We start from the raw sequence: 27,761 nt of genomic DNA on the forward strand, positions 1-27,761 counted from the left end.
AACTCTAGAACCAGGCCCTGAAATTTCTGCATTCCTGGAGACTAACTGCTGATCTCACATCAGGGGATACGGAGAAGCCCAACAAATGTGTATTCTCTGAAGACCTTTCCGACATAATTAACACAAAATTATGCTACTATCCCTGTTTATCTGTTTCTGTAGAAACCTCTTATTCCCGGGCGCTAACTCGTTAATCTTACACTTGATTAGCCTCAACCAATATTTGCTAATGGCCATGGTGGAGCTGATAACAATGGTGGTGACAAGGAAATTTAAACACCCTGACAACTACAAGGTTTTCATGCTTCCACTGTATAACACATAACCAAAAATCACCTCTAAAAATCCTACACTGATACCATTATTGTTTTTGCTTTTCTCCAATGGACGAATGTTTAAATATAAAAGTCAGTTCAATTAGGGATAGCAGATTGAAGCAGAGGAACAAACGCAAATGTGCCCAATGTTCTAAAGCTTAATATGACACCTAAGATAACTACCAAAGTGTATATCATCCCAAAAATGATAAATAAGCAAAGAGAATAGTGTTATATTTACGTCTTGCTTTCTTTCTGGGGAAGATAAGCAGAAACCTATCTCTTAGGAGGTAGAAGAGTTAATATGCTGCTTCCTTCCAGCATGACTAAATTTTCTCCTTTCACCACTCACAAACCTATGAGGGTAGAGGCTGGGGAAAAAAAGATGTGGCAAAGCAGAGATGAACTTCCCCCAAAATGCCTGAAGCGTCATTTTCCAAAGCCGAGAGAATCATTACCACCTTCCTCAAATTGCCTGGCTGCCAATGCAGCCCCAAATGGCCATAAATAAAACCTTAATTAAATTAATTAGAGCAATTGCTTCCTGCAGAGCATCTCTTTATTTGGGGCCCTGTGTCAGCCCTGGAGACAGTACTACCCTCCTTGGCTCACCCCCACCCCAGACATCTCACCTCCCTACTGCTTATAGCAAGGCTCCTAATTATGCTTCAGTATGTCCTTGACTGATTTCTTCTCCAAGACACCTTCTCACTGTTGACAAGAGACATCATCCACTGCTATTCTATTCTCTAACTTCGGCAGAGCATGAGTAATAATGTCCACACAATGACAAGAGACCACAACCTTTGACTGGAGGCTGATCGGCCACCTGATTTCTCCTGGGATTGCCCAGCTGCTGAAGCGGAAAGTGATACTGTAACTGCTATTCAAGTAACAGGTGCTCTAATAACCATCAATCAAGCACCTAAGCATTTGGTAACTGTTAATATACTCATAATATCTCCAACATGCCAAGAGTCAAAGACAGTGTTTTGATTATCACTCTAGAAAGAAAACGTCATAACAATTTGACTAGAGGTAGTATCAAGAAGCAGTAGCGTCCTGATGGCAGCTGAGGCATTTTAACAAGACTGTGCTGTGGCCACCCCTACTGTATATGCTGTTTCCTGGGCTTAAATTAACTGAAGCTGGTTCCTGGAGTTGTAATCAAACACCCTATACAGGGGGAGCGCTGCTCGTGTGAGGTGCAGGCGGGCGCCGGTGTGCATAGAGGCCACTGCTCGCTGGGCAGCTTCCAACTACCCAGTGGCCAAGATACCCGTGTGGCTGACAGGGTCTTGGTGCTCCGGCCCAGTGTCAGGGCTGTGACTCTGAGGTGGGAGAGCCAAGTTCAGGACACTGGTCCACCAGAAAACTCCTGGCTCCACGTAATATCAAACGGCGAAAGCTCTCCCAGAGATCTCCGTCTCAATGCCAAGACCCAGCTCCACTCAACGACCAGCAAGCTCCAGTGCTGGACACCCCATGCCAAACAACTAGCAAGACAGGAACACAACCCCATCCATTAGCAGACAGACTGCCTAAAATCATAATAAGTTCACACACACTCCAAAACACACCACTAGACATGGTCCTGCCCACCAGAAAGACAAGATCCAGCCCCACACACTAGAACACAGGCACCAGTCCACTCCACAAGGAAGCCTACACAACCCACTGAACCAACCTTACCCACTGGGAGCAGGCACCAAAAACAGCAAGAACTAGGAACCTGAAGCCTGTGAAAATGAGACCCCAAACACAGTAAGTTAAGTAAAATGAGAAGACAGAGAAACACACAGCAGATGAAGGAGCAAGGAAAAAACCCACCAGACCAAACAAATGAAGAGGAAATAGGCAGTCTACCTGAAAAAGAATTCAGAGTAATGACAGTAAAGATGATCCAAAATCTTGGAAACAGAATGGAGAAAATACAAAAAATGTTTAACAAGCATCTAGAAGAACTAAAGAACAAACAAACAATAATGAACAACACAATAAATGAAATTAAAAATTCTCTAGAAGGAATCAATAGCAGAATAACTGAGGCAGGAGAACAGATAAGTGACCTGGAAGATAAAATAGTGGAAATAACGACCACAGAGCGGAATAAAGAAAAAAGAATGAAAAGAATTGAGGACACTTTCTGAGATCTCTGGGACAACATTAAACACACCAACATTCAAATTATAGGGATCCCAGAAGAAAAAGAGAAAAAGAAAGGGACTGAGAAAATATTTGAGAGATTATAGTTGAAAATTTTCCTAGCATGGGAAAGGAAATAGTCAATCAAGTCCAGGAAGCACAGAGAGTACGACAGAGGATAAATCCAAGGAGAAACACTCCAAGACACATATTAATCAAACTATAAAAAATTAACTACAAAGAAAAAGTATTAAAAGCAGCAAGGGAAAAGCAACAAATAATATACAAGGGAATTCCCATAAAGTTAATAGCTGATCTTTCAGCAGAAACTCTGCAAGCCAGAAGGGTGTGGCAGGACATACTTAAAGTGATAAAAGGGAAAAATCTACAACCAAGATTACTCTACCCAGAAAGGATCTCATTCACATTCGACAGAGAAATTAAAACTTTTACAGACAAGCAAAAGCTAAGAGAATTCAGCACCACCAAATCAGCTTTACAACAAATGCTAAAGGAACTTCTCTAGGGAAGAAACACAAGAGAAGGAAAAGACATACAATAACAAACTGAAAACAATTAAGAAAATGGTAATAAGGACACACATATTGATAATTACCTTAAATGTAAATGGACTAAATGCTTCAACCAAAAGATACAGACTGGTGGAATGGATACAAAAACAAGACCTATATGTATGCTGCCTACAAGAGACCCACTTCAGACCTAGGAACACATACTGACTGAAACTGAGGGGATGGAAAAAGATATTCCATGCAAATAGAAATCAAAGGAAAGCTGGAGTAGGAATTCTCATATCAGACAAATTAGACTTTAAAATAAAGAATACTACAAAACGTATGGACACCAGGGGAGAAAGCGGCAGGGTGGGGGCATTGTGGGGGTGGGGTGAATTGGGAGTTTGGGATTGACATATATACACTGATACGTATAAAACAGATAACTAAAAAGAACCTGCTGTATAAAAAATAAATAAAATTTTTTTAAAAAAGGCTATTACAAGAGACAAAGAAGGACACTACATAATGATCAAGGGATCAATCTAAGAAGAAGATATAGCAATTGTAAATATTTATGCACCCAACATAGGAGCACCTCAATACATAAGGCAAACACTAACAGCCATAAAATGGGAAATCGACAGTAACACAATCAAAGTGGGGGACTTTAACACCCCACTTTCACCAATGGACAGATCATCCAAAATGAAAATAAATAAGGAAACACAAGCTTTAAATGATACATTAAACAAGATGGACTTTATTGATATTTATAGGACATTCCTTCCAAAAACAACAGAATACACTTTCTTCTCAAGTGCTCATGGAACATTCTCCAGGATAGATCATATCTTGGGTCACAAATCGAGCCTTGGTAAATTTAAGAAAATTGAAATCATATCAAGTATCTTTTCTGACCACAACACTATGAGACTAGATATCAATTACAGGAAAAAAATCTGTAAAAACTACAAACACATGGAAGCTAAACAATACAATACTTAATAACCAAGAGATCATTGAAGAAATCAAAGAGGAAATCAAAAAATACCTAGAAACAAATGACAATGAGAACATGACGACCCAAAACCTACGGGATGCAGCAAAAGCAGTTCTAAGAGGGAAGTTTATAGCAATACAAGCCTACCTCAAGAAACAAGAACCCTCTCAAATAAACAACCTAACCTTACACCTAAAGCAATTAGAGAAAGAAGAACAAAAAACCCCCGAAGTTAGCAGAACGAAAGAAATCATAAAGATCAGATCAGAAATAAATGAAAAAGAAATGAAGGAAATGATAGCAAAGATCAATAAAACTAAAAGCTGGTTCTTTGAGAAGATAAAGTTGATAAACCATTAGCCAGACTCAGTAAGGAAAAAAAGAGAGAAAACTCAAATTAATAGAATTAGAAATGAAAAAGGAGAAGTAACAATTGACACTGCAGAAATACAAAGGATCATAAGAGATTACTACAAGCAACTATATGCCAATAAAATGGACAACCTGGAAGAAATGGACAAATTCTTAGAAGAGCACAACCTTCCGAGACTGAACCAGGAAGAAATAGAAAATATAAGCAGACCAATCACAGGCACTGAAATTGAGACTGTGATTAAAAATCTTCCAACAAACAAAAGCCCAGGACCAGATGGCTTCACAGGTGAATTCTATCAAACATTTAGAGAAGAGCTAACACCTATCCTTCTCAAACTCTTCCAAAATACAGCAGAGGGAGGAACACTCCCAAACTCATTCTATGAGGCCACCAACACCCTGATACCAAAACCAGACAAAGATGTCACAAAGAAAGAAAACTACAGGCCAGTGTCACTGATGAACACAGATGCAAAAATCCTCAACAAAATAGTAGCAAACAGAATCCAACAGCACATTAAAAGGATCATACACCATGATCAAGTGGGGTTTTAAAGGTGAGGACTATAGCACAGGAAACAGCATTTCAGATAGCTCTGAGAAACGGCTCCAAAGAGGTGGAGAGGAAGGTCAATATATATGTGATTTTGGTGAAAGAGGATTCAACTCAGGTCTTTGAGACTCTAAAACATATTCTTTCCATTACTAAATCACATTCTATCCCTGGAATTTACCTTTTCTCTTTACTTTTGTAATTTACTTTTGTTGTCATATCAAAATATACTGAAAAATCAGTATAGATCACTTAGGTGTTCATAATCTGGATTTCTGAGAAATAGTTTAATTTGACTGATATCCAATTACACTGGTAGCATTTCTCAAAATAAAGTCGCTTAAAATCTTACATGTGGACCCTGACTTCCAGTAAGAGCGATAGCCATTGATGCTCTCATTGCCCTGGTTATGTGGACACTGATTTCCCATGACAGTGATAGCCGTTGCCTTTGGTTGCCCTTGTTATCCCAGTAATCAAGGATTATTCAATATATGCAAATCAATGAATGTTATACACCATATTAACAAATTGAAGGAGAAAAAGCATATAATCATCTCAATAGATGCAGAAAAATCTTTCAACAAAATTCAACACTGATTTATTATAAAAACCCGTCAGAAAGTAGGCATAGAGGGAACTTACCTCAACATAATAAAGGCCATATATGACAAACCCACAGCCAACATCGTTCTCAATGGTGAAAAACTGAAACCATTTCCACTAAGATCAGGAACAAAACAAGGTTGCCCACTCTCACCACTATTATTCAACATAGTTTTGGAAGTTTTAGCCAAGCAATCAGAGAAGAAAAAGAAATAAAAGGAATCCAAATCAGAAAAGAAGTAAAACTGTCACTGTTTGCAGATGACACGACACTATACATAGAGAATCCTACAGATGCTACCAGAAAACTACTAGAGCTAATCAATGAATCTGGTAAAGTAGCAGGATACAAAATTAATGCACAGAAATCTCTTGCATTCCTATACACTAATGATGAAACATCTGAAAAAAGAAATTAAGGGAACACTCCCATTTATCATTGCAATAAAAAGAATAAAATACCTAGGAATAAACCTACCTAAGGAGACAAAAGACCTGTATGCAGAAAACTGTAAGACACTGATGAAAGAAATTAAAGGTGACACATACAGATGGAGAGATATACCATGTTCTTGGATTTTAAGAATCAACATTGTGAAAATGACTACACTACCCAAAGCAATCTACAGATTCAATGCAATCCCTATCAAACTACCAATGGCATTTTTCACAGAACTAGAACAAAAAATTTCACAATTTGTATGGAAACACAAAAGACCCCGAATAGCCAAAGCAATGCTGAGACAGAAAAACGGAGCTGAAGGAATCAGGCTCCCAGACTTCAAACTATACTACAAAGCTACAGTAATCAAGACAGTATGGTACTGGCACAAAAACAGAGAGATAGATCAATGGAACAGGATAGAAAGCCCAGAGATAAACCCACACACATATGGTCACCTTATTTTTGATAAAGGAGGCAAGAATATACAATGGAGAAAAGACAGCCTCTTCAATAAGTGGTGCTGGGAAAACTGGACAGCTACATGTAAAAGAATGAAACTAGAACACTCCCTAACACCATACACAAGAATAAACTCAAAATGGATTAAAGACCTAAATGTAAGGCCAGACACTATAAAATTCTTAGAAGTAAACAGGCAGAACACTCTATGACATAAATCACAGCAAGATCCTTTTTGACCCACCTCCTAGAGAGAGGGAAATAAAAACAAAAATAAAGAAATGGGACCTAATGAAACTTAAAAGCTTTTGCACAGCAAAGGAAACCATAAACAAGACAAAAAGACAACACTCAGAACGAGAGAAAATATTTGCAAATGAAGCAAGTGACAAAAGATTAATCTCCAAAATATACAAGCAGCTCATGCAGCTCAATATCAAAAAAAAACAAACAACCCAATCCAAAAATGGACAGAAGACCTAAATAGGCATCTCTCCAAAGAAGATATACAGATTGGCAACAAACACAAGAAAGGATGCTCAACATCACTAATCACTAGAGAAATGCAAATCAAAACTATAATGAGGTATCACCTCACACCGGTCAGAATGACCATCATCAAAAAGTCTACAAACATGGGGCTTCCCTGGTGGCGCAGTGGTTGAGAGTCTGCCTGCCGATGCAGGGGACACGGGTTCGTGCCCCGGTCCGGGAAGATCCCACATGCCGCGGAGCAGCTGGGCCCGTGAGCCATGGCCGCTGGGCCTGTGCGTCCAGAGCCTCTGCTCCGCAACGGGAGAGGCGACAACAGTGAGAGGCCTGCGTACCGCAAAAAAAAAAGTCTACAAACAATAAATGCTGGAGAGGGTTTGGAGAAAAGGGAACCCTCTTGCACTGTTGGTGGGGATGTAAATTGATACAGCCACTATGGAGAACAGTATGGAGGTTCCTTAAAAAACTAAAAATATAATTACCCTATGACCCAGCAATCCCACTACTGGGCCTATACCCAGAGAAAACCATAATTCAAAAAGGGTCATGTACCACAATGTTCATTGCAGCACGATTTACAGTAGCCAGGACATGGAAGCAACCTAAGTGTCTGTCGACAGATGAATGGATAAAGAAGATGCAGCACATATATACAATGGAATATTACTCAGCCATAAAAAGAAACGAAATTGAGTTATTTGTAGTGAGGTGGATGGACCTAGAGTCTGTCATACAGAGTGAAGTAAGTCAGAAAGAGAAAAACGAATACCTTATGCTAACACATATATATATGGAATCTAAAAGAAAACAAAACAGAAAACTGGTTCTGATGAACCTAGGGGCAGGACAGGAATAAAGACACAGACGTAGAGAATGGACTTGAGGTCATGGGGAGGGGGAAGGGTAAGCTGGGACGAAGTGAGAGAGTGGCACGGACATATATACACTACCAAATGTAAAATAGATAGCTAGTGGGAAGCAGCCGCAGAGCACAGGGAGATCGACTCCGTGCTTTGTGACCACCTGGAGGGGTGGGATAGGGAGGGTGGGAGGCAGATGCAAGAGGGAGAGGATATGTGGATATATGTATACGTATAGCTGATTCACTCTGTTATACAGCAGAAACTAACACACCATTGTAAAGCAATTATACTCCAGTAAAGATGTTAAAAAAGCAAAAAAACCTATACAGGAAGGGGCCTTACATTCCTTAATGCAGTGGTTCCCCAAATCTAAACTGCATATAAGTGCCAAGCTGGCTGCATCTCAGCTCCCAGTTTTTAAATAGATTTCCAGGTCCTACCCTAGAGATTCTGACGCAAGGTATCTGGGGAGCGGCCCAAGGATCTAGTAGATTGTATACTTTCTGAAACTCCCCACAGGTTCTTATGCGCAACTGGGTTGAAAAACACCCTCAGATCACCCTCCCCACCCCCTGCTGAGACTGATTTCATTAGCCCCAGTGTTGGTGAAAATGGTTGCCAGGGGTCTAAAAATCATAATTTCTGATGGAAGGATGTAATCTCTCTTAGGAATATTCGGTCAGAAAAAGAAATCACTGCTAACATCCAGCCTTCTCATTTTACAAATGAGATTTTTGCCCTAAAACCTATTTCTCCCCCACTCCTCCAACTTGCCTTCCTCTTATCTGTAAATGGTAACAAACCCACCCATTATTAAAAAAAAAAAAAAAAGTCAGCAAACGGGCACCATCCTTAATTGTCACCTCCACAGTAAGCCTCCCTTGACTCATCTCTTACTCTTCACTATGAGTAGCAGAAAACACAACTCAACTCACGTAAACTGAAAACGTCTGCATGTAGGTGGTAATCTGGACTGTTCCTATCAGAGTTTAGTTTTTCTCCAGAGTGCCCTCCTCTGTTTCATCATCACCCTGGCAGTGAAATAACAACAACAGTTCCAGGCTTTAAATCTACACACAACAACCAAGGAGGAAACAACAACCAAGGCTCCTTTCTCAGGAGCCCCAAGAAAATTTCTCTCATCTTGCACTGGCACAAACGGATACATTCCCTGGGACTACTGGGTCTCCAGGTACAAACTTATAAAACTGGCTTGCTGCAGGAATCCTGGAGAAATCAATGGCATTTCCCACTTTCAAGCCGGGGATGGGGCCAGCCTTTTGTAGCATATGGGCTGAGTGGCAGAGGGAGAGATAAACGAAGAAAATTTTAAGGTTTTATTAGTAAAAGAGAGCTGAAGAATCTACTACACAGCCCAATCAAAAGTTTCCTCCTTTTATTCTCTCATAGCACCACGTTCTTTTCCCTCACAGCCCCTATCATCTTTGAAATTGGACACTTGTGGACATGTAGCTAACATTTCCCTAATACTTTGAGATGGCAGCGTTCTAAATGCCTTATATAAATGGACTCACTTAACCTTCATAACAATGCTACCATCCCCATATTACAGATGAGGAGACCAAGGTACAAAGAGATGCAGGAGCTTCCCCAGGGCATGGAGCCCACAGCGGTAGAGCTTTGAGTCACAGTGATTACACTTCAGAGCCCAGGCACTCAACTACTACAATATGCTATTCTTTTTACTCACTTTTGTCTCACTCCTCCACAAAACTCTAAGATACATGAAGCAGGGAATGTTTTTGCTTTATACATATCAGTCTCCAATGGAGTGCCAGGCACACAGGAAGCATTCAGTTCCCCTGATAAGTGAACAAATGAATAGATGGTTGAAAGAATGAGTGAATGAACAAATGAGGTAATGAACAAAGGAACAAATTGTAAAACCGTGACCCAGATTAACAGAGCATTTGTGTCACATGTTTAATTATGGAAGAGTGTGGTCCAGAGCTTCAATTTCCTGTGTCCAGTCTGACTTCTCTAGTTGAAGGTCTGCTGTCTCTGTTCCATATGGTCACACCTGCAGAGTCAATAGTCTTTTCTTCTTTGCAAAGCTACCAACCAGCAAATGAAAACTCCAGCAGGAGACAGTCACTTCTTTTGAGATAGATTCATATGTGAACATGTCCAAAATAGAGAATGATTTGAGTAAAGGATGGGATTTTCATCCTCATTTAGCCTATCTGCATTAGACAAACACTTTGTTTGTTAAGAGTAAGAACCAAAAACGGAAAACGTATACAAAGCCCTTTGTAGTATCAGATACTGAGGCAATTGAAACATTTTTTTAAATCAACAATTTTAATAAACCAATCAAAGTCTCCACTTGATTTATAGAGATCTGAGTATCTGCAGACCATTTGTTGTAATTTTCTTTCATGGTGACAGCATGACTTTTAAAAATAAATCATCTGGAAAATGTAAACAGCGAAGAAAAAATTACGGGACATACATGCCGGTTCCCACTGTCAGTGTCCAGAATTAACTCCACTCTCAGCAGAAACATCATAGCCTAATCACAGCAAACAACGTCTCCAGAGAAACTACTAATTGGTACAATCACGTTCACACAAAAGCTATTAACCTGCCTGGTTCCTAAGTAAACAGGGGTAATGTGAACGGGATAAAGTAAATCCACTGCTGACAGACATCAACTTTCACGCTCAGTATGTATATTATAGCCTGTCCTTCTATAGAGTGACTTGCGAGTTTATCTTCCATTCTGGGAGTAAAAGAAAACAACCTGCTAAATAGGCAAACCTGCTATTAAACTATTTATATGTTTGCCTTTGCCTTAATAAGCAGCTATATGTTTGGTCTTTAAAAATGCACCATCAGCAATATTTATGTCTTCAAGCTGAGCTTACTAATGGAAAGCTGGTTTTCAAAGATCATTTCCATCATTAAAAAAAAGGGAGATGATGAACCAGAGATGCTCATTTAGTAAACACACTGCTCTATCAACGGAGCAAAAGGGTCTCCTACACCATGCAAGGGACCACACGTTGAAGAAAATGTGGAGATGCTCATGGATGGACAAGTTATGCCTGAAGGCAATGAGGGAATGGGGAGGAAATGCCCTTTTTGAGGACGAGAAGAGACAGAGGGCCTGTATTTATAAATGTAAATGACTGTGGCACTTTTTACTTTTTCCTGGAAAAATAAGGTTATCTTTCCTTGTGTTGTTTATTCTTTAAAGTCGAACCCCAACCCATGGGGTTACTGTCGAGCATGAATATTACCCTTATGTGTATCTTGGTACACGTCCCACTGGCCACTGAAAACTATAACCCAACCTATCAACTGCTCTAATTATAAATATTAGATAAAAAGAACACAAGGGAAGTAAAAATATATATACTCTGTCACAAGGTCATGCTGTTTAAGCAAACAAAAAAATCCAGAATACGAACCGTACGTCTTAATATTGGTCAACAGTTCACCGTGGACACTGGCCATAGTTTTTTTTCTTTCCCATCCCTGGTCTCACCCTGGTGGATCTCTTCTCCATTTATTCATTTCCCTTTTTGATTTAAAAAAAATTTTTTGAGGGCTTCCCTGGTGGCGCAGTGGTTGAGAGTCCGCCTGCCGATGCAGGGGACACGGGTTCGTGCCCCGGTCTGGGAAGATCCCACATGCCGCGGAGCGGCTGGGCCCGTGAGCCATGGCCGCTGAGCCTGCGCGTCCGGAGCCTGTCCTCCGCAACGGGAGAGGCCACAACAGTGAGAGGCCCGCGTAACGCATAAAAAAAAAAAAATTTTTGAGATACCTCTTAGGCACTTCCAATAAGGTTTAAAAATCAGTGCCTAAGAAAATGGTCCATTGTAGATTTGGGAGTAAAAACTTACAGAAGCCATTCGAAGTATTTTGAAACTAAACAGCCTTCCAAATGAGATTGTATTTCCACAGAGAAGCCTACATAACAACTGAACTGAAACTAAAAAACATCCAATCCTTGCAAGGATGTATTTACGACGCCACTCTTGCTGATCATCTTCCAGATGCGTGAATACTTGATTCACATTATTCAAAGAAAAGGCCGTGGAAACGCCTATTCTCACGTGGGCAGCTTCACTAAACTTCCTGTGTTTCGATAGGGGAGGGAAAAGTCCATCTCAAATTAGTCTACAAAATTGTTTTCATAAACTACACAATTTACTTATTAAAGAAAAGTCTGCTTTATAACCCCACTTAATATTGTAAGCAGTATGATGTCTCTACAATTATAAACATTCATAACAAAAAATACTGTGCAACCAATACAATAAACACTTATTAAAATTAATGAAAGGCAACAAACAAGTATGAGAGCATATGCATATCGTTGCCAATAGACGAAGTTCTCACCAGTGGATTTAAATTCCTTGAGGGCAGTGACCAATTCCTACTCACTCAATTTGTTGGAATGGACCTTTACTGTAGAACTAGGTCTGGGCATACAACTGTGAACAGACAAGATTGCTCTCCCTTTAGAACTTAAATTCTAGAGGTGGTGACAGTACCCACAAAACGTGCTTTAAAAATTAATTTTAAGGGCTTCCCTGGTGGTGCAGTGGTTGAGAGTCCACCTGCCGATGCAGGGGACATGGGTTCATGTCCCGGTCCGGGAAGATCCCACACGCCGCGGAGCGGCTGGGCCCGTGAGCCGTGGCCGCTGAGCCTGCGCGTCCGGAGCCTGTGCTCCGCAATGGGAGAGGCCACGACAGTGAGAGGCCCAAGTACCGCAAAAAAAAAAAAAAAAAAAAATTAGTTTTAAATGTGTAGGTGCCAAAAGGAAAATAAATAAAAGCCTGAAATAGAAGTGAAAAATTGGGATACTTACCGACTTTATTAGATAGAGGATCACTGGAGGCCAATCTAAGGAAGTGACATTTGTGAGTTACGCAAAGAACTGAAACCTGAGGAAAAAAACTAATCTAGAAAGGAATGGGAACCACACACACAAAGACTTTGAAGTGATCTGAGTTGGGCTTGGTTAAGGATGGCTGAAACATAGGTAGCGTGCTGGAGACGGGCAGTCTAAAAGAAGACTGGAGAGACAAAGGGAGCAGAGTCGAGCAGAGTCACATGAGAAGGAATCTGCGTTATTACTCGGAGAGCAAAGGGAACCTGCTCTGGTTTGTGCTTTATAAGCACGACTCCTACTGCTCCACTGAAGAAGGGGTTGATAGGAGAGCAAGAGTAGAGCAGGGAGAATAGCTGAGAGGAGTCTAATAGTCCCAAAAAGACATGATGGGAGTTAGACCCAGGTGGTGGCAGTGGTCATGGAGAGACATGGACATATTAAAAACTAAGTTTTGGAGGCAGAATCAACATGATGACTTCCTTCAAGGACTGTAACTGGGAAGTGAAAAGTAGGACTCAAATATAATTCCTAGGTTATAAGCATCAACAACTACATATTCAAGTGCAGATGTCAAGAAAGCATTTAGATGCTGAAAGAAGCTGGTGCTCAGAGGAGAGGGCTGAGCTATAGAGATAAGTTTGGGAGCCATTAGCAAAAATTTACAAAGTGGCTTTTACAAAGTGCATGAGGTTTGGAAATCCAGATCTGCTGTTACTTGCTGGCTTGTGTCTTTGTAGGAAAATTACTGACTTAGTTTTCTCACCTATAAAATGGGGATAAGAAACACCTGTTTTTAACAGGATTGTCTAGAGCAGGGGTCAGCAATCATTTTCTATAAAAGACCAGATAATAAAGACTTGGGGCTTGGGGACCATAGGGTCTCTGTCAAAAATACTCAGTACTGTCATTGCAGCATGAAAGCAGCCATAGATAATAAGTAAACAGACGAGTGGGGTTGTGTTCAAATAAAACTGTATTTACAAAATTAAAGGGCATAGTTTGCCAGCCCCTGGTCTAAAGCAGTGGTTATCAAAGTGTGGTCTTGGACCAGCAGCATCAGTATCACCTGGGAATTGTTAGAAATGCAAATTCTGGACCTCACCCCAGACTAAGTGAATCAGAAACTCTGGGGTGGGGATCCAGCAATCAGTATTAAAACAAACCCTACTGGTGATGCATGTTAAAGTCTGAGACCCTCTGGTCAAGAACATTAATAAATATATACTGCTTAGAGGTATTATTAATACATATCTAATTTTTTAACCTGGTTCATAGAAGTTTAGAGTATAATTTCTAAAGGTAGAATCAAATGCTAGATAATTGTGGTGGATCAAGCAAAACAGAGATAACTAACTCTGTTAAACTACAAGGTGGACTTAGGTAAGAACAGTTGAGAAATTAAAGATTGTTTTTATACTCTTTATTTCAAAGAACTCCTATACTTTCTCATATATTAAGACGGATTTAAATTAGTCATGTTCACACTTCACTTATTAAAATGAACAATATAATTTCAAATATATATCTTCAACCTCACTTCCAATAGAAGGGTTAACACCAATTAACTTCCAGACCCCGAATGGCATTTTAGCTATGGGTTAGTAGTCTACTGCTATAACAAACACACTTAGAATATAGAACAAGCAAATTTATCAAATGTCAGTTAATATTTTAACAGAAAAATTTGACCATTTGAATTTAGAATCAATAGGGGAAGTTAAAACATAAAGGGCTGTCAAGAAACTAAATATAATACCACCCACTTTCATATTGCTTTACTAGTACTATTAGAAACTAGGCAGAAATCTGGTTTCCTAGATCCAGCCTACGGAACCTTCTTCGAATTAGATAAAAGAATTATGGATGAATATAGAGGGGTCGTGCCTACCACCTACTACCACTAGGCTATATTCATGACAACTGGCCTTAGCAAAATTCCATATGAAAACTGAAATAAAATCGGTAAACAATGGTTAACAGCTTTGGAGGGCACCAACAGGAAGGGGTAAGGACTGGACAACAGATCGTTCCTCAGAAGAGGGAAGACCAGCTTCCAAAACTGAAAAGAAATTCAATCAAGCAGGCAGTGCACAATATTCAAAGAGTCAGAGAGTAGGGCTTCCCTGGTGGCGCAGTGGTTGAGAGTCCGCCTGCCGATGCAGGGGACATGGGTTCGTGCCCCCGTCCGGGGAGATCCCACATGCCGCGGAGCGGCTGGTCCCGTGAGCCATGGCCAGTCTTCAAAGTGAGCAACAGGATCAGACAGATACAACACAGAGTAATGGGGTATCCCACCAGGTATAAAGTACATGTCACTGGAAATCTAAGGAGAGGAAATATTTGTAGAACCAAGCGAGAAGGCCATCAGTTTAACTTCAGGTAAACTCAGAAAAATCTCTCAAGCTGCCTAGCTAATGAGAATTAAATGGCTGAAACCAGAGCAAGAGGTGAACTGAAAAAGCTGGGAGCTGTCTGGGGCCAGAAGACAGACTTGCTTATTTGTTTGTAAAAGCTTAAGCCATAAGGTATTTGTCCACACTGTATAATGAATTACTGAAAATGTATATGAAGATACAATTGTGAGATACAAAATACTACTTGATTTCCTCAACCAGAAGCACTGACTTGCAATCTGAAACTGATCATAAACTACTCACAAGTTATATAATACTGATAGTACAAAGTTCCACAGTTCTAAATTTGAGAATTTTAGAAATTCCTGTAAAAATTCACAACAGTGCCAAAGTGAAGACTGTCCAACTAGTTAAGGGCATCCACAAAATAAAGGAACTGAAGCAGCAAATTTAGGCTTCTATATTTAACCAGGAAGATCCCATTACTTGGAGATCCTCTTTCGAACCCAACCTCTTACAAGAAATGAAACTTGAAAGGGATCGGTAACTTGAAAAAGAATAACTCCGTATCTTTTTCATAGGGCTGCAAAAGCCTGTGTTAAGATTATCTGAAATTAAACCAACCAAAATTTTAATCTCTTATTTTTTCCCTTTCTGTCATAGGATAATAGATGACTGGAATCATATTAAATAACACCTGGAAGTTTAAGCCAGGAGTTTTCCAAACTTACAGTTGTTCAGAATCCTTTTAAAGGTAAATTAAGATGTTAACATAATTATTTTACTGTTACTTTATTTAAATATGTTCACAAAAATCTAGATATAAACTTTAGATGCTTACAGCTCTAGCTTTTAAAAAGCTTTTTTTTTTTTTTTTGGAGCAAATTATAGCCACTTTATTCAGAAAGTCAAGAGTCTGAGAAGATGATGGACCAGTGTCCTTGAGAACCATCTTACCGGGGTCTGGGTGCTAGTTCATTTTACAGAACAAAGAAAGGGGGAGGTGAGGAGGTAAAATCTAAAAAGCTTTAAAACCAAAACCAATTTACAAAATACCCACAAACGCAAGCATAAAACTAGTAACAATTATACTAACAAGCTAAATTCAATGGGATGAAAGATGTTATTTTTCAAAGCACATGCCTACGGCACTGAATGCTACAGCACAGGTTCAGCATGCTAATGTTACTGTGGACCCCAAGATTGCTTTTTTATGAACCATTTTTCTCTACTTGAACTCTTACAAAACCATACATCAGCCCATTAGGTCACTGGGCTTTATCTAACCTTAAAAATTTACATATTCTTTTCCCTTTAACCCAAGGTAATTAAAATAGCACAACTTGGTGCCAATATTTCTTGCTTTATTGTATGTTTTATAATGATGGTAAGATGCATTATTTTTATAGTATAATTTTACACTTTATCCTATATAATTATATACTTTTATATTATAATACAGTTTATAATTTATACTTCGTACTTTGTTATACTTTACAATATTTGTATCCTTTATGAGTCACTAAAATATATTCAAATGCATGGTTGTACCTGTTCTTAAATACATACCCTAAAGATTTTTTATTCTAAAGTAGTTATAAAGGTTGCAAACAGACTCTCATAATTTACTTCCCTGCCACTCCTAAGGACACTACATAAAAGATACACCGGAGTTCAGTTACACCAGCCTAACAAATCATACAGACTTTTTTTACTTTCCATTAAAACAAAAATACACACTGGCAAAACTATATCCAAGCATGCATTCAGCATTTCATTATTATTTTACAAATTTAATGAGCATATTTAACTGTGGAGATTTTTAATATAAAAGTGGGGGAAAGTGGACAAATACTGCATGATCTCACTTATATACAGAATCTAAAAAGTCAAACTCAGAAATGCAGAGAGTAGAATAGTGGTTGCCAGGGGATGGGGGATGGGAGACATGGGGACATGTTGGTCAAAGGGTACCAACTTTCAGTTATGCAGGATGAGAAAGTTTTGAAGATCTAATGTACAGAGAGCATGGTGACTATAGTTAATAATACTATATTGTATACCTGAAATTTGCTAAAAGAGTAGATCTTAAGTTTTCTCACCATACACAGACAAAACGATAACCGTGTGAGTTGATGGATATGTTAATTAGCTTGATTGTGGTAACCCTTTCATTTGATACGTATATCAAAACACCACATTGTAGCTTTAAATACATACAATTATTTTTTTTATAAATTTATTTATTTATTTTATTTTTGCCTGCATTGGGTCTTCGTTACTGCGTGCGGGCTTTCTCTAGTTGCAGCGAGCGGGGGCTACTCTTCATTGCGGTGCGCGGGTTTCTCATTGCTGTGGCTTCTCTTGCTGCGGAGCACGGGCTCTAGGCACATGGGCTTCAGTAGCTGTGGCACGTGGGCTCAGCAGTTGTGGCTTGCGGGCTCTAGAGCGCAGGCTCAGTAGTTGTGGCACACGGGCTTAGTTGCTCTGCGGCATGTGGGATCTTCCCGGACCAGGGCTTGAACCCGTGTCCCCTGCATCAGCAGGCGGATTCTTAACCACTGCACCACCAGGGAAGTCCCTACAATTTTTGCTCATTAATTATACCTCAATAAAACTGGAAAAGAACTATCTTAAAAAAAGAATGGGAAAAAGTGATAGAATAAAACTTCATATTACTAACAACTAAAAGCTAATTTTTCAACAATTGCATTCCAGAGCAGCAGATAAGAGAACTATCTACCCAGGCTGGAATCAGCTTCTATCGTTACAAGGCTTGTATCCTCGGGGAAATATTTAACCTTTCTTTACCTCAGTTTTCTCATCTGTAAATGTGTCAGAATCACCTGGTCGGCTTGTTAGAACAGACTGGTGGACCCCACCCTCAGTTTTTGATGATGTCAAGTTCCCTGTTGATGTTCAGTAGTTGTGGCGCAGGGGCTTAGTTGCTCTGCGGCATGTGGGATCTTCCTAGACCGGGGCTCGAACCCATGTCCCCTGCATCGGTAGGCAGATTCTTAACCACTGTGCCACCAGGGAAGCCCAACATTAGAATATATTCCCTAAAAATTGTTTATTCCATCTGCAGAACTTAAAACTTTGGCTTGAAAGGTAAAGTTTTCATTCAACATATGGCTAGTCTTATCACGCCTGGCAGAATAATGTCTATCTGGAGAAGAAGATATGCAAAGCTATTAAGCTAGAAAATGACGAGTTTCTTAAAAATCTTCTGTAGTCACGTATTCCTCCTCCTCACACTCAGCCTGAACTTTCAAGTCTGAAAACAACTACAAAAATAACCAGGGGAACAGAAGTGGTCATATTCCCAACCAGATGAACAAAATCACTGAGGGCAGTTCTCAAACTGTGGTCCCCAGGCCAGTAGTCTGAACATCATCAGGGAACTTGACATTTTTACCTTTCCTCTAGATATTGTAGTCAAGATTCTACCACAGAGCCAGGGCAAATTTATCCACCTCAAATCAGAAGGGGAGAGAGGGGTTTCCCTGGTGGCACAGTGGTTAAGAATCCACTTGCCAATGCAGGGGACACAGGTTCAAGCCCTGGTCTGGGAAGATCCCACAAGCCGCGGAGCAACTAAGCCTGTGCACCACAACTACTGAGCCTGCGCTCTAGAGCCCGCGAGCCACAACAAGAGAAGCCACCACAATGAGAAGCCTGCACACCTCAACGAAGAGTAGCCCCTGCTCGCCGCAACTAGAGAAAGCCCGCGTGCAGCAACAAAGACCCAATGCAACCAAATTAAAAAAAAAAAAAAATGACTACAGCAAACATGAGGAGAGATCTACCCAGAATAGCACAAAGTACTCAGAAAGCAAACAGAGAAGTGTGAACATTTCCAGATTTCTATTTCTCTGGTTTCCTTGCTAGCATACTCCCAGAGCCACTGACCCTTAACTCTGAAGAAGAACTGAAAATGACCTTTTTGAAGTATATCACTGAAAATTAAGTTGAAAATTGGTCACCTGAGTAAAGCTCAGAAAATACTAAATATTTTAAGAGAAACAAACAAAAACAAACACAGACTTAGAGAACTTAGTGCTAAAAAAACGGGTGTCAAGTTCATTTTTTAATTTTAAGAACACAGTTTGTAAAAGCTCTTTGAAAGTACATTCTTTGGAGCTTCAAGAAATATATACATAAACAAAATCAATGAAAATTATAGCAATCATGTTTTTGTCTTTTTAGGACTAGTCATTCTATAATTATGAAGTATATGCTGTTGTCTAATGGAAATGATAAATAACACCTTTATCCTCTAACAATAGTTACAAACACTAACAATTCTTATTTTTTAATATGATAAAAATATATATAACATAAAACAAATTCTGCTTTTTAATAGGGAAATGGAGATAATGCCATATATATATATATATATATATATATATATATACATAGCCTCTTTCTGAACGTAGTTTAAAGGTAAGTATTTGAGGAATATTAGTGACCTTCCCAAGATGTTAGGTAGAGAATCAGATATTCTTGGTTCCCCAACCAGTTTTAAGTCTACAACTCAATTTATGCCAGTGTGACTTGTTTTTTAAGTTATGTACAGTTAAGCACTTTTACTAGTTCAAATATCCAACTTTGGCTGAAATGTGCTAAGTCTGACATTCCTCCTATACAAGACTACACGTCTTGAATAAATGGGAACCAATCTGTATTGGCATATATTTGATCTGAAACTGGTTCATTTGCTCCCAACCCATACCCCTCCTTGCACCTGGCAGAAATAGCTCTGTATCAGACCATTCTGGCTGAGCACTCCTTCTGGCTGACCCAGGCTGAGCATCCTTAGGCTGACTCTGACCCGGAAGGTGTGGAGCCACAGGGCACATCACTATGGCAACTCCCCACAACAGACCCAAGCTACTTGCGAAGTGCTCCCGTCTCTGAGGTCACATGTAGATCCACACCCCCGCCCCCCAAAAGAAGATGTGTGAGTAGATATGTTGCAAGACATTATCGTTTTATATATAGAAACCACAATCCTCCATCTCAGTGGCTTGGCAGAAACACGAACTTTGCCAATTATCTATGGTCACCCATGTCCCTGTTTGCCCTAAACAGTCCAGTTTTATACCTGTTATGCTTGTGTCATTTTAATGATGCCCCCTTTCTTAATAAAAATTGTCCTGGATTAAACAATAAATTATATGGTCATCCTACAGACAGGCCCGTTTCAGAAAAGAGACAGGCATGACAGACAAAGCAGAGGCAAGTTTACTTGGGGATGTTTTCAGGCCTTTCTGCTCCAGGCCACCTTCCAATATTTTGTTCAGTGACTGTAGAAAATACTTAGGAGACTTAACAATAATCTTAAAGTCCAACTAAAAAATTCTCTACTTCAAATGTAGAACTCAGCAGCAAAGCAAACAGCAGGTCCTCCTCCTTCTCATCTCAAAGGTGCTCAGAATGATCCGAAGGTTCTACTCTATACTAGGCATACTACTAGATGGTAATACTGTGATGAATCCATCCCTCTAACAAGTTCAGTTGCAGAATCATCACTTCTGGGAGTCTTACTCATAAATTTTCCCCCCCACATTATCCTAACTCTCCCCACTGTTTCAATAGGAAATGTGACAAACAGTACTCAGTATCTAATGACTGTACTTGTCCACTCAACAAATATTTACGCCCAAGATCAAACGTGGCAGCCCTTAGATCTCTGAAGCCAACCTTCAGATGTGTTTTGTTTAGCCCACATAGGATTCTTATATGTTTAAAATATTTGCTGATACTTTAAAATGTGGACTCATACATAAAAATCCAGATTTCCATCTTCTCTTGAGAAATCCGAAGCTCCGGAAACGCTGGGCTTATATTCTGATAATGTAATTTCCAGTTGGAGCTAACAGCAGCTTGAGAAAGGACCTCTCTATCTAGTCCTCTATGGCCCTCACTCAACCTTCTTCCCCTCAGTTTGAGTTTGTAACCCCTGGTTTACAGCTGGAGATAATCCTTAGGTAGACAACATCTGGCCTTTCAAATTAGTGATCCTCTGCCAGGGGCTCTCTAGGCTTGGAGCAAATAGGAATCTATATCTTTAGATCAAAGACTCAACTGGGAAATGGCAATAAACAGGAAAAGTTTGTTTTTTCTTTTATCAAAAAGCCATATGGCTTCCACTGCTCCTACATGACCAAAGGGGGGAAATAAGCCTAAGCCTGTTATTTGTAAAGAGCGCATCCAGCCTCTAATATCTAAATACAGAATGAAAGTAAATAAAATGAGATATTTTAATTGACCTTCCCATGAGTCCAGGGAAGACTCAACAGCCACTGTTGAGAATTTAAGGTGCCATAACCCATAAACAAACTTTGACCATCAATGAAATTAGCAATGATGTGTCATGCATCAGATCTGAAGAAAATAACCACCAAGAATCATAAAACATTCCTTAAAGTCCTGGAAAAATGCAACCACTTCCACCTTACTGACAGAACCCAAAAATCTTAATACAATAAAGATGGTGATAACGTTCAGAATAAAGAACATGCTGCACTCCAATTTCAACCTAGGTGAAAGCTAAAAATAAATTTTTAACAAATAAGCATAAAATGAAATTCATTTTAATCATGGTTAGAATCTTGAGATCATCTGTGATAAGGTATTTTACCACAACATAACAGCGGTAACATTAACTAAAATATTGGGAGTTCTGAGCCCTTAGGATATATTAAGCTAGTTTACAAAGTAACTGATGGAATCTAAGACAATGAGCTTTATTTTCTTCAGCTCAGCTACAGGCCTTTTTGTGAAAAACTATTGGACAGTCTTTCAATTACAGATACTAGAATATATGAATTTTCAAAAATTAAAGTCTTATTTATAGGAAGTTTTTCTCATCTGACTATTAATTTCCCAGCTGCTAAAGAAACCCGCCACACAGTACAACTGAGACTTTATTTATTTATATTTAGACAACACTATTTTCCCAAAGAATCTAAAGTACTTTGCCCAAACATTCAGTAACAATTATAAATAACAGCATCTGGGGGGCTTTTGATATGGTAAACTCCTTACACATTTTTTAAAAAGGGGGAGGTGCTGTTTTTCAAGACACAATCACTGTAGTAAAGATTGTTTAGATAACTCTCCAGAGGAAAAAGGACTGTGTCCGTTTTTTTTAAGGAAGTAGAACGCAGTTTGGTAACAGGCACCTTGATTTAGTAAACTCTGGAGAAATATTAGAAAAGAGATGTTCACCTCTTCTACAACACTGATTTTTAAATCACCCAGGTAGGTACTGATTCTGTCTCCATTTAGTGTGGAAAAAACTACAAAAAAAAAAAAAAAGTCTTTCCACTCAAAATCTAAAGGCAGATTCGTATTTTGCTGACAATCTGACAACGTCTAGTAACTTCTCTCTAAGCCGGGCTCCAAAACAGCTTCCCAGATCCAAGATCTGCAGGTGCTGCTGTGACTAGGATGCGACTGTCCTAAGGGGCCAAGGTGCCGGACTCGGCAAAGACCGAGAGTGTGTGCGGGGGCCTCTAGGAACCCAACCCTCTCCCGCTTTCCCTCTTAAACACACACGTGCACGCACGCACACACTCGGCCAAGGCTGGGGATGCCATCTCCAGTCACACCCCAAGACATCGAGATCCTCCCGGGACGCGCGCTGCTCCCGCATTCTCCTAGGGCGCACCAGCTCCTCCACTGTCCCGAGACCACTCTCCGCCTCCCTCCCTCTTCCTCGGCCCTGCGGGGAAGGAACCGCCGCCAGAAGCAAGCTCCGGACTCGGGGTCCCAGGAGCGGGACCAGCCTGCGCTCAAGCGCGCCACATGGAAGGCGCGCGCCAGCAGCTGGACCAGAGTCGGTCTTTAACGTGGGGTCCCAGCGCCTGCAGCCCTGCCACTTCTCCCGGGTGTGATGGACCCTCCCCCGTGCCTCCGAGCCGCGGTCTTGCCTGATTCGGGTCTGTGGCGCGGAAAACGTGGCAGGCCATCTGCGACTCCGGGTCGTCTGGCTGCGCCTTGATCAGGTAAGCAAAGTAGGTGAGGTCGTGGCTGTTGTGGATGAAGCGCGAGATGTGCTGCGCCTTGTGCTCGAAGATGAACACTGCCGGGTTGGGCTGCGCGGCCGTAGGGCCACAGCCCCCAGCGGCACCGGCGCCCGGCGCGGGCACGCAGCGCAGGAGGGGCGCGCTGAGCACCAGGAACACCTCGCGGGGCGCCGGCGCCCCGCAGCCGCCCGCCTCGGGCTTCTGGCTGCGCCGGCGGATCTCGGCCATGAGCCAGGGCAGCATGGGCAGCGTGGTCCTGCGGTCCAGGCACGACCCTCCCACGTACCACAGCCGGAACCTCTTGTCTCCCGGCTTCCCCTGGCCAGGCTGCGCAGTGGCGCCCGGCTCGGGCTCCAGAGGGTGCGGGAACGGCTCATCCTGAAGGCAACTGGGGGGCTCCATAACTCGCGCCTCCCGAGGGCACGGAGGCGGCCGGATCGGCGCGCCGCGCCCCCAGTTCTCGCGTTGAAGGCGCCGCCGAAACTGTGCCAACAGCCGCGCTGGGCCCCTGCGCCCGCCTCGGCGCGACCCCGAACTCCGCGCTTTAGTGGCCCTGCCCCATGCGGCACTTCGGGCGCGGCTCCCAGGCTCTGGCGGCGGGCACCCGGGGAGCGCCCGGCAGCAGGACTGGCAGGAGAGGGCGGGTTAAATCGCTATCCTCCTTTCTCCGGATCGAGCCTGGGGCCGCACTTCCCCCTTCCTCGTCCGCGGCTCCGCTGGGTCAGAGGACAACGCCGAGGGCCCCGCGCCTCCGCCGGTCGCCGCCAGTTCCAGCGCTGCAGAGCCGTTGCGGCCGCCGCGCTCGCCCCGGGCGGGCACTGGGAGGCAGGGCGGGGAATGGGCTGTGCGCCGGAGGGGGTGACTTGGGGCGGAGCTGACTCCTACCAGGGTGACCAGCTGTCACCTGGAAGGTCGGGGCTCCCGGGCTTCGGCGCGATCGGTTCTCTGGAAGGGCCTGCGAGAACTATTTCGATGGAAAATAACAAAAACAAAACGTGGCCTCGCGGGGGCCGCTCCTCCTCCGGTCGCCGCAGCCCAGCTCGCTGCTCCTCCTCCAACTGTTCCGTCCCTCCCTCGCTTCTTCCTTCCTTCCAGGCTGCTTCTTTAATCGGGCTGCCACCCCGCCTCCCGTCCGGCGGGCGGAGAGTGGTGCCTATAAAAGCTTATCTGTGAAGTCACCTCTTCGCCTCTTTCTCCGGCCGCGATCCCAGACCGCCCCTCCAACCCGCCCCTCGGGCAGCAATACTGCGCCCGGCGCCGGCACTGTCCGGACCAACTCATCATCTCCCGGGTCATCGACATCTCCGTCTTCTTCTGAGCGTCTCTGCTGCCCCCTGGAGAGGGGACCACTCTCAACGGGGCGCTGGGATTTTTTTTTTTTAATTAATCATATTTGCTTGGTTTCAATTCCTTCTAAAGCCTGCATCATAATTTCTGAATCTTATTTCCTAATAATCTCCAAAAAAATACTCGTGTTTTAAATCACGAAATTACGATGAAATTTCTTTTCCATTTCAAAAGAAATTTATTTATGATTTTTTTTATTAACACACATAGGTGCTTTGGTCATCTGCACAAAAAGAAAAAAATATTTTAAGGCTTTTTAGGTCTTTGTTTTTCAAGGCAAATGAACACTTGTTACATGTTTGATTTTGACCTCAAATCCTAGTCAGATCTACTGCCCTGGTGACCTAGAAGGGACTTTATGGGCCCTGATATGCCTTTTCCTTTCTCCAGGCTCTCAAGGCTCTTGGTAGATTGTCTCTTTGACGCCATACTCTTAAACCTCTGTAATGTGTGAGGATATTACAATAGTAAAGTGCGCTCCATCATTCCCTATTCAAACTTCTTTGTCGTTTAGGGTCAGATAGGTTGTCTAAATAAACGCACCTGACAGGTTATACAATAAACACGAGACAATATGCCACAAAACATAGCTCTCCTCCTTTGTCTCACAGAGGTATTCAAGTTCCAAAAGGTGCCCACTGTCTTCCATCTCCAACTCTCTTTTGGTTTTTCCCAGTCTTATCCAAAGCAATCTCATTCCTACATTGCTTCACCAGCTACATCCAAGTAGTGCCTTCCACTGCACCTCTAAAGTTGGAAGATTCTGATCCCAAGTCTTCACACGGGTGTTCCAAAGTTCCAGAAAACAATCAGGTCACATGATAACAACAAAATACAAGGCCATGCCCAACATTTCCAAAACACTGCAAAGTAACAAAAATAAACTGAAACGAGTTTTGATTAAGCCCTGTTTCCCTTATGAGAGTATTTCTCAAAAGAAAGTTATTTTTAGGAACCAAATACATTTGACAATCTACACCCATATCAAGGTCACCAGCCACTGACCCTAAGGGACATTGTTACATGGGAATAAAAAACATACAAAAACTGAATAGAGAAAATGAGCGGTTTCAGTTTCTTCCAGGTATCCGCCCATCCTTACCAGCGGACCAGAGTCCATCAGCTGTGAAAGCCAACCCTCCTTCAAGACGATTTGCTTTTCTCTATCTGCCAAACCAGCTCCACCATCAAATCTGCCATCTTCGCAATCGCCTTGGCTTTCTCCTCCACCTTCTGGCACAACTCTGGCACTCTCTCATCAGCTTCCCCACTGGGATGCTGAAGGTGATTCAAGGCTTTCTCCTCCGAGGTCTCCACCTGCATTTCTATCTGCATGAGCATATTATCCATCTTCCACAACTCACTCCTGGTCCTCAGGTACACTCTCGTGGGAGAGCCACCATATCCTCCCGCACCCCACGGATGACTGGAAGCAGGAACTGCTCCAAATCTTCCTAGGGCCCCAAAACTTCCACTTCCGCCGGTGCTTCTACCTTGTCCCGGTCCAAGGGGCGCATTTTTCCTGCCTCATCTTCAGAACCACACGACCCTCACGCCCTGGCCTGGGACAGCTGATCAGCAGTTACTGCTCGGGTCAAAAGCGACCCACAGTCCCTGTCAATAGTGTTCCTGAACTGTCAATAGTGTTCCTGAACTGTCAATAGTGTTCCTGAACTGTCTTTTTAAAAATATCTCTTTGCGCCTTTTGCTTCACAACTGCTCTGGGAGGAAACAGCCTCACATGTAAACTGCAGAGCGGTGAACAGAATCACGATCAAGTATTTTTAACTCCAATTTCCCTTTAAAATATAACATGGTATGACAAACATGAATCGTCATAGCTTTTAGTGCAGCCAATACATTTTATTCATTGTATCTACCCAGTTCAGAGCTAGTGTAGAGAATTCGCACCCTTTTATATGTAGTAATATATATTTCCAGGGAACTCAAAAAACATTCTAGGGATAATTTAATCATTCTAATTTTAAAGCAGAAAGAGAAGTATTCTTTTTTCTTTTTAGCATATTGGACTTTCATTCTTTTTACTCTTACTAAATTATAATTAAGAGTTAGGTAACAGGTAAACAAAAATAAGTGGAAAAGACCCTTAAAGTTCCCAATTTTCTCCAAACGGCTCATAGGAAAAATGAAAACTCTGGTTCCTCTCCCATTCTCTGTCTCTCTCTCTCTCTGTCTCTCTCTCTCTCATTTTTTTTTTCCTTTAATGGTATTCTCACTTTCTCCTTGGGACTGTTTTTTATCCTATATGTAATATCACTACAATCAATTCCCATTATTCCCATGCAGAATCTCTGGGTGCACCCTGATGGCTCCCTTATAGATAGAATTTAAGCTCCAAGATAAAGACATTATTAATTGGTTAGATTCACTCATTCGGTTTACTCACACCGCCACACTTTTGTGCAAAGTAGAACCATGTCTTCAAGAAGCACTGAAGGGTTTCCCTGGTGGCACAGTGGTGGCACAGTGGTGCCGCCTGGCAATGCGGGGGACACGGAGTGGTCTGGGGAGATCCCACATGCCGTGGAGCAACTAAGCCCGTGCTCCACAATTACTGAGCCTGCGCTCTAGAGCCCACAAGCCACAACTACTGAGCCTGCGTGCCACAACTACTGAAGCCCCTGCGCCTAGAACTTGTCCTCCGCAACAAGAGAAGCCACCGCAATGCGAAGCCCACGCACCGCAACGAAGAGTAGCCCCCGATGGCCGCAACTAGAGAAAACCCTCGCGCAGCAACGAAGACCCAACGCAGCCAAAAATAAATAAATAAATAAATTTATTTATTTTTTTAAAAAGCAGTGAAAAGTTGTCCAAATGTGACTGAAACCTTGCAAAACCTTGCCAGAAACTCCTATATGGATCCTATTTCCCTAGGCCACGTATCTGAGATCTATAAAAAAGAAAGAAAAGAACAGAGATCTGGGGAAAGCATGGAAGTCTTGTGGGTTCTACTAAATCAACCAGCTTGGGAGCTAGGAATGAATCTGGAGCCCCAGCAGGCCATTTCTTACTGGTGAAAGAAAGTGATGCAATAAACATCTACTTATTGACAGAAACACAGAAGAATTGTCTTTTATTACATGACATCCTAAGTGTGATTGCTTCCTGCTCTGGAACATCCTTAGCCCTTTCTTTGTAACCTTTTTGTGATGTTTTGCTTACTGTGCATTAATGAGCATTATTACTGTTTACCAATACCTGATCCTCTCTGCATCCTGACACACGGGAAGGCAGGCACGATCCTAAGACTTGTTTTAGAAGTGAAATGTGACCAGAGGTGACTTGGGTCACGTCTTTGAGTAGAAGCATTTAATTGCCAATAATCAACGCCCCAGCCCTCTCGTGCTGTCCATCCCCATGCTT

General features: G+C 41.8%; 1 protein-coding gene and 1 pseudogene across 5 annotated transcripts in view; both read right to left on the reverse strand.

Annotated features, from left to right (window-relative positions):
* The window catches only part of TBC1D4 (TBC1 domain family member 4), a 210,703-nt gene extending 187,271 nt beyond the window's left edge, over positions 1-23,432 (reverse strand). For all 5 annotated transcript variants that reach the window (XM_065895799.1, XM_065895798.1, XM_065895796.1 and 2 more), the window contains exon 1: positions 22,935-23,432. In XM_065895799.1, coding sequence (XP_065751871.1) covers positions 22,935-23,432 — 498 coding nt within the window. The remainder of the gene's footprint in view (positions 1-22,934) is intronic.
* Positions 23,433-25,520: 2,088 nt separating this feature from the next.
* Positions 25,521-25,894, reverse strand: LOC136137807 (MORF4 family-associated protein 1-like; annotated as a pseudogene).
* Between the last annotated feature and the right edge of the window lie 1,867 nt (positions 25,895-27,761).

Source organism: Phocoena phocoena, chromosome 18, assembly GCF_963924675.1.
Source record: "Phocoena phocoena chromosome 18, mPhoPho1.1, whole genome shotgun sequence".
NCBI classification, from domain to species: domain Eukaryota; kingdom Metazoa; phylum Chordata; class Mammalia; order Artiodactyla; family Phocoenidae; genus Phocoena; species Phocoena phocoena.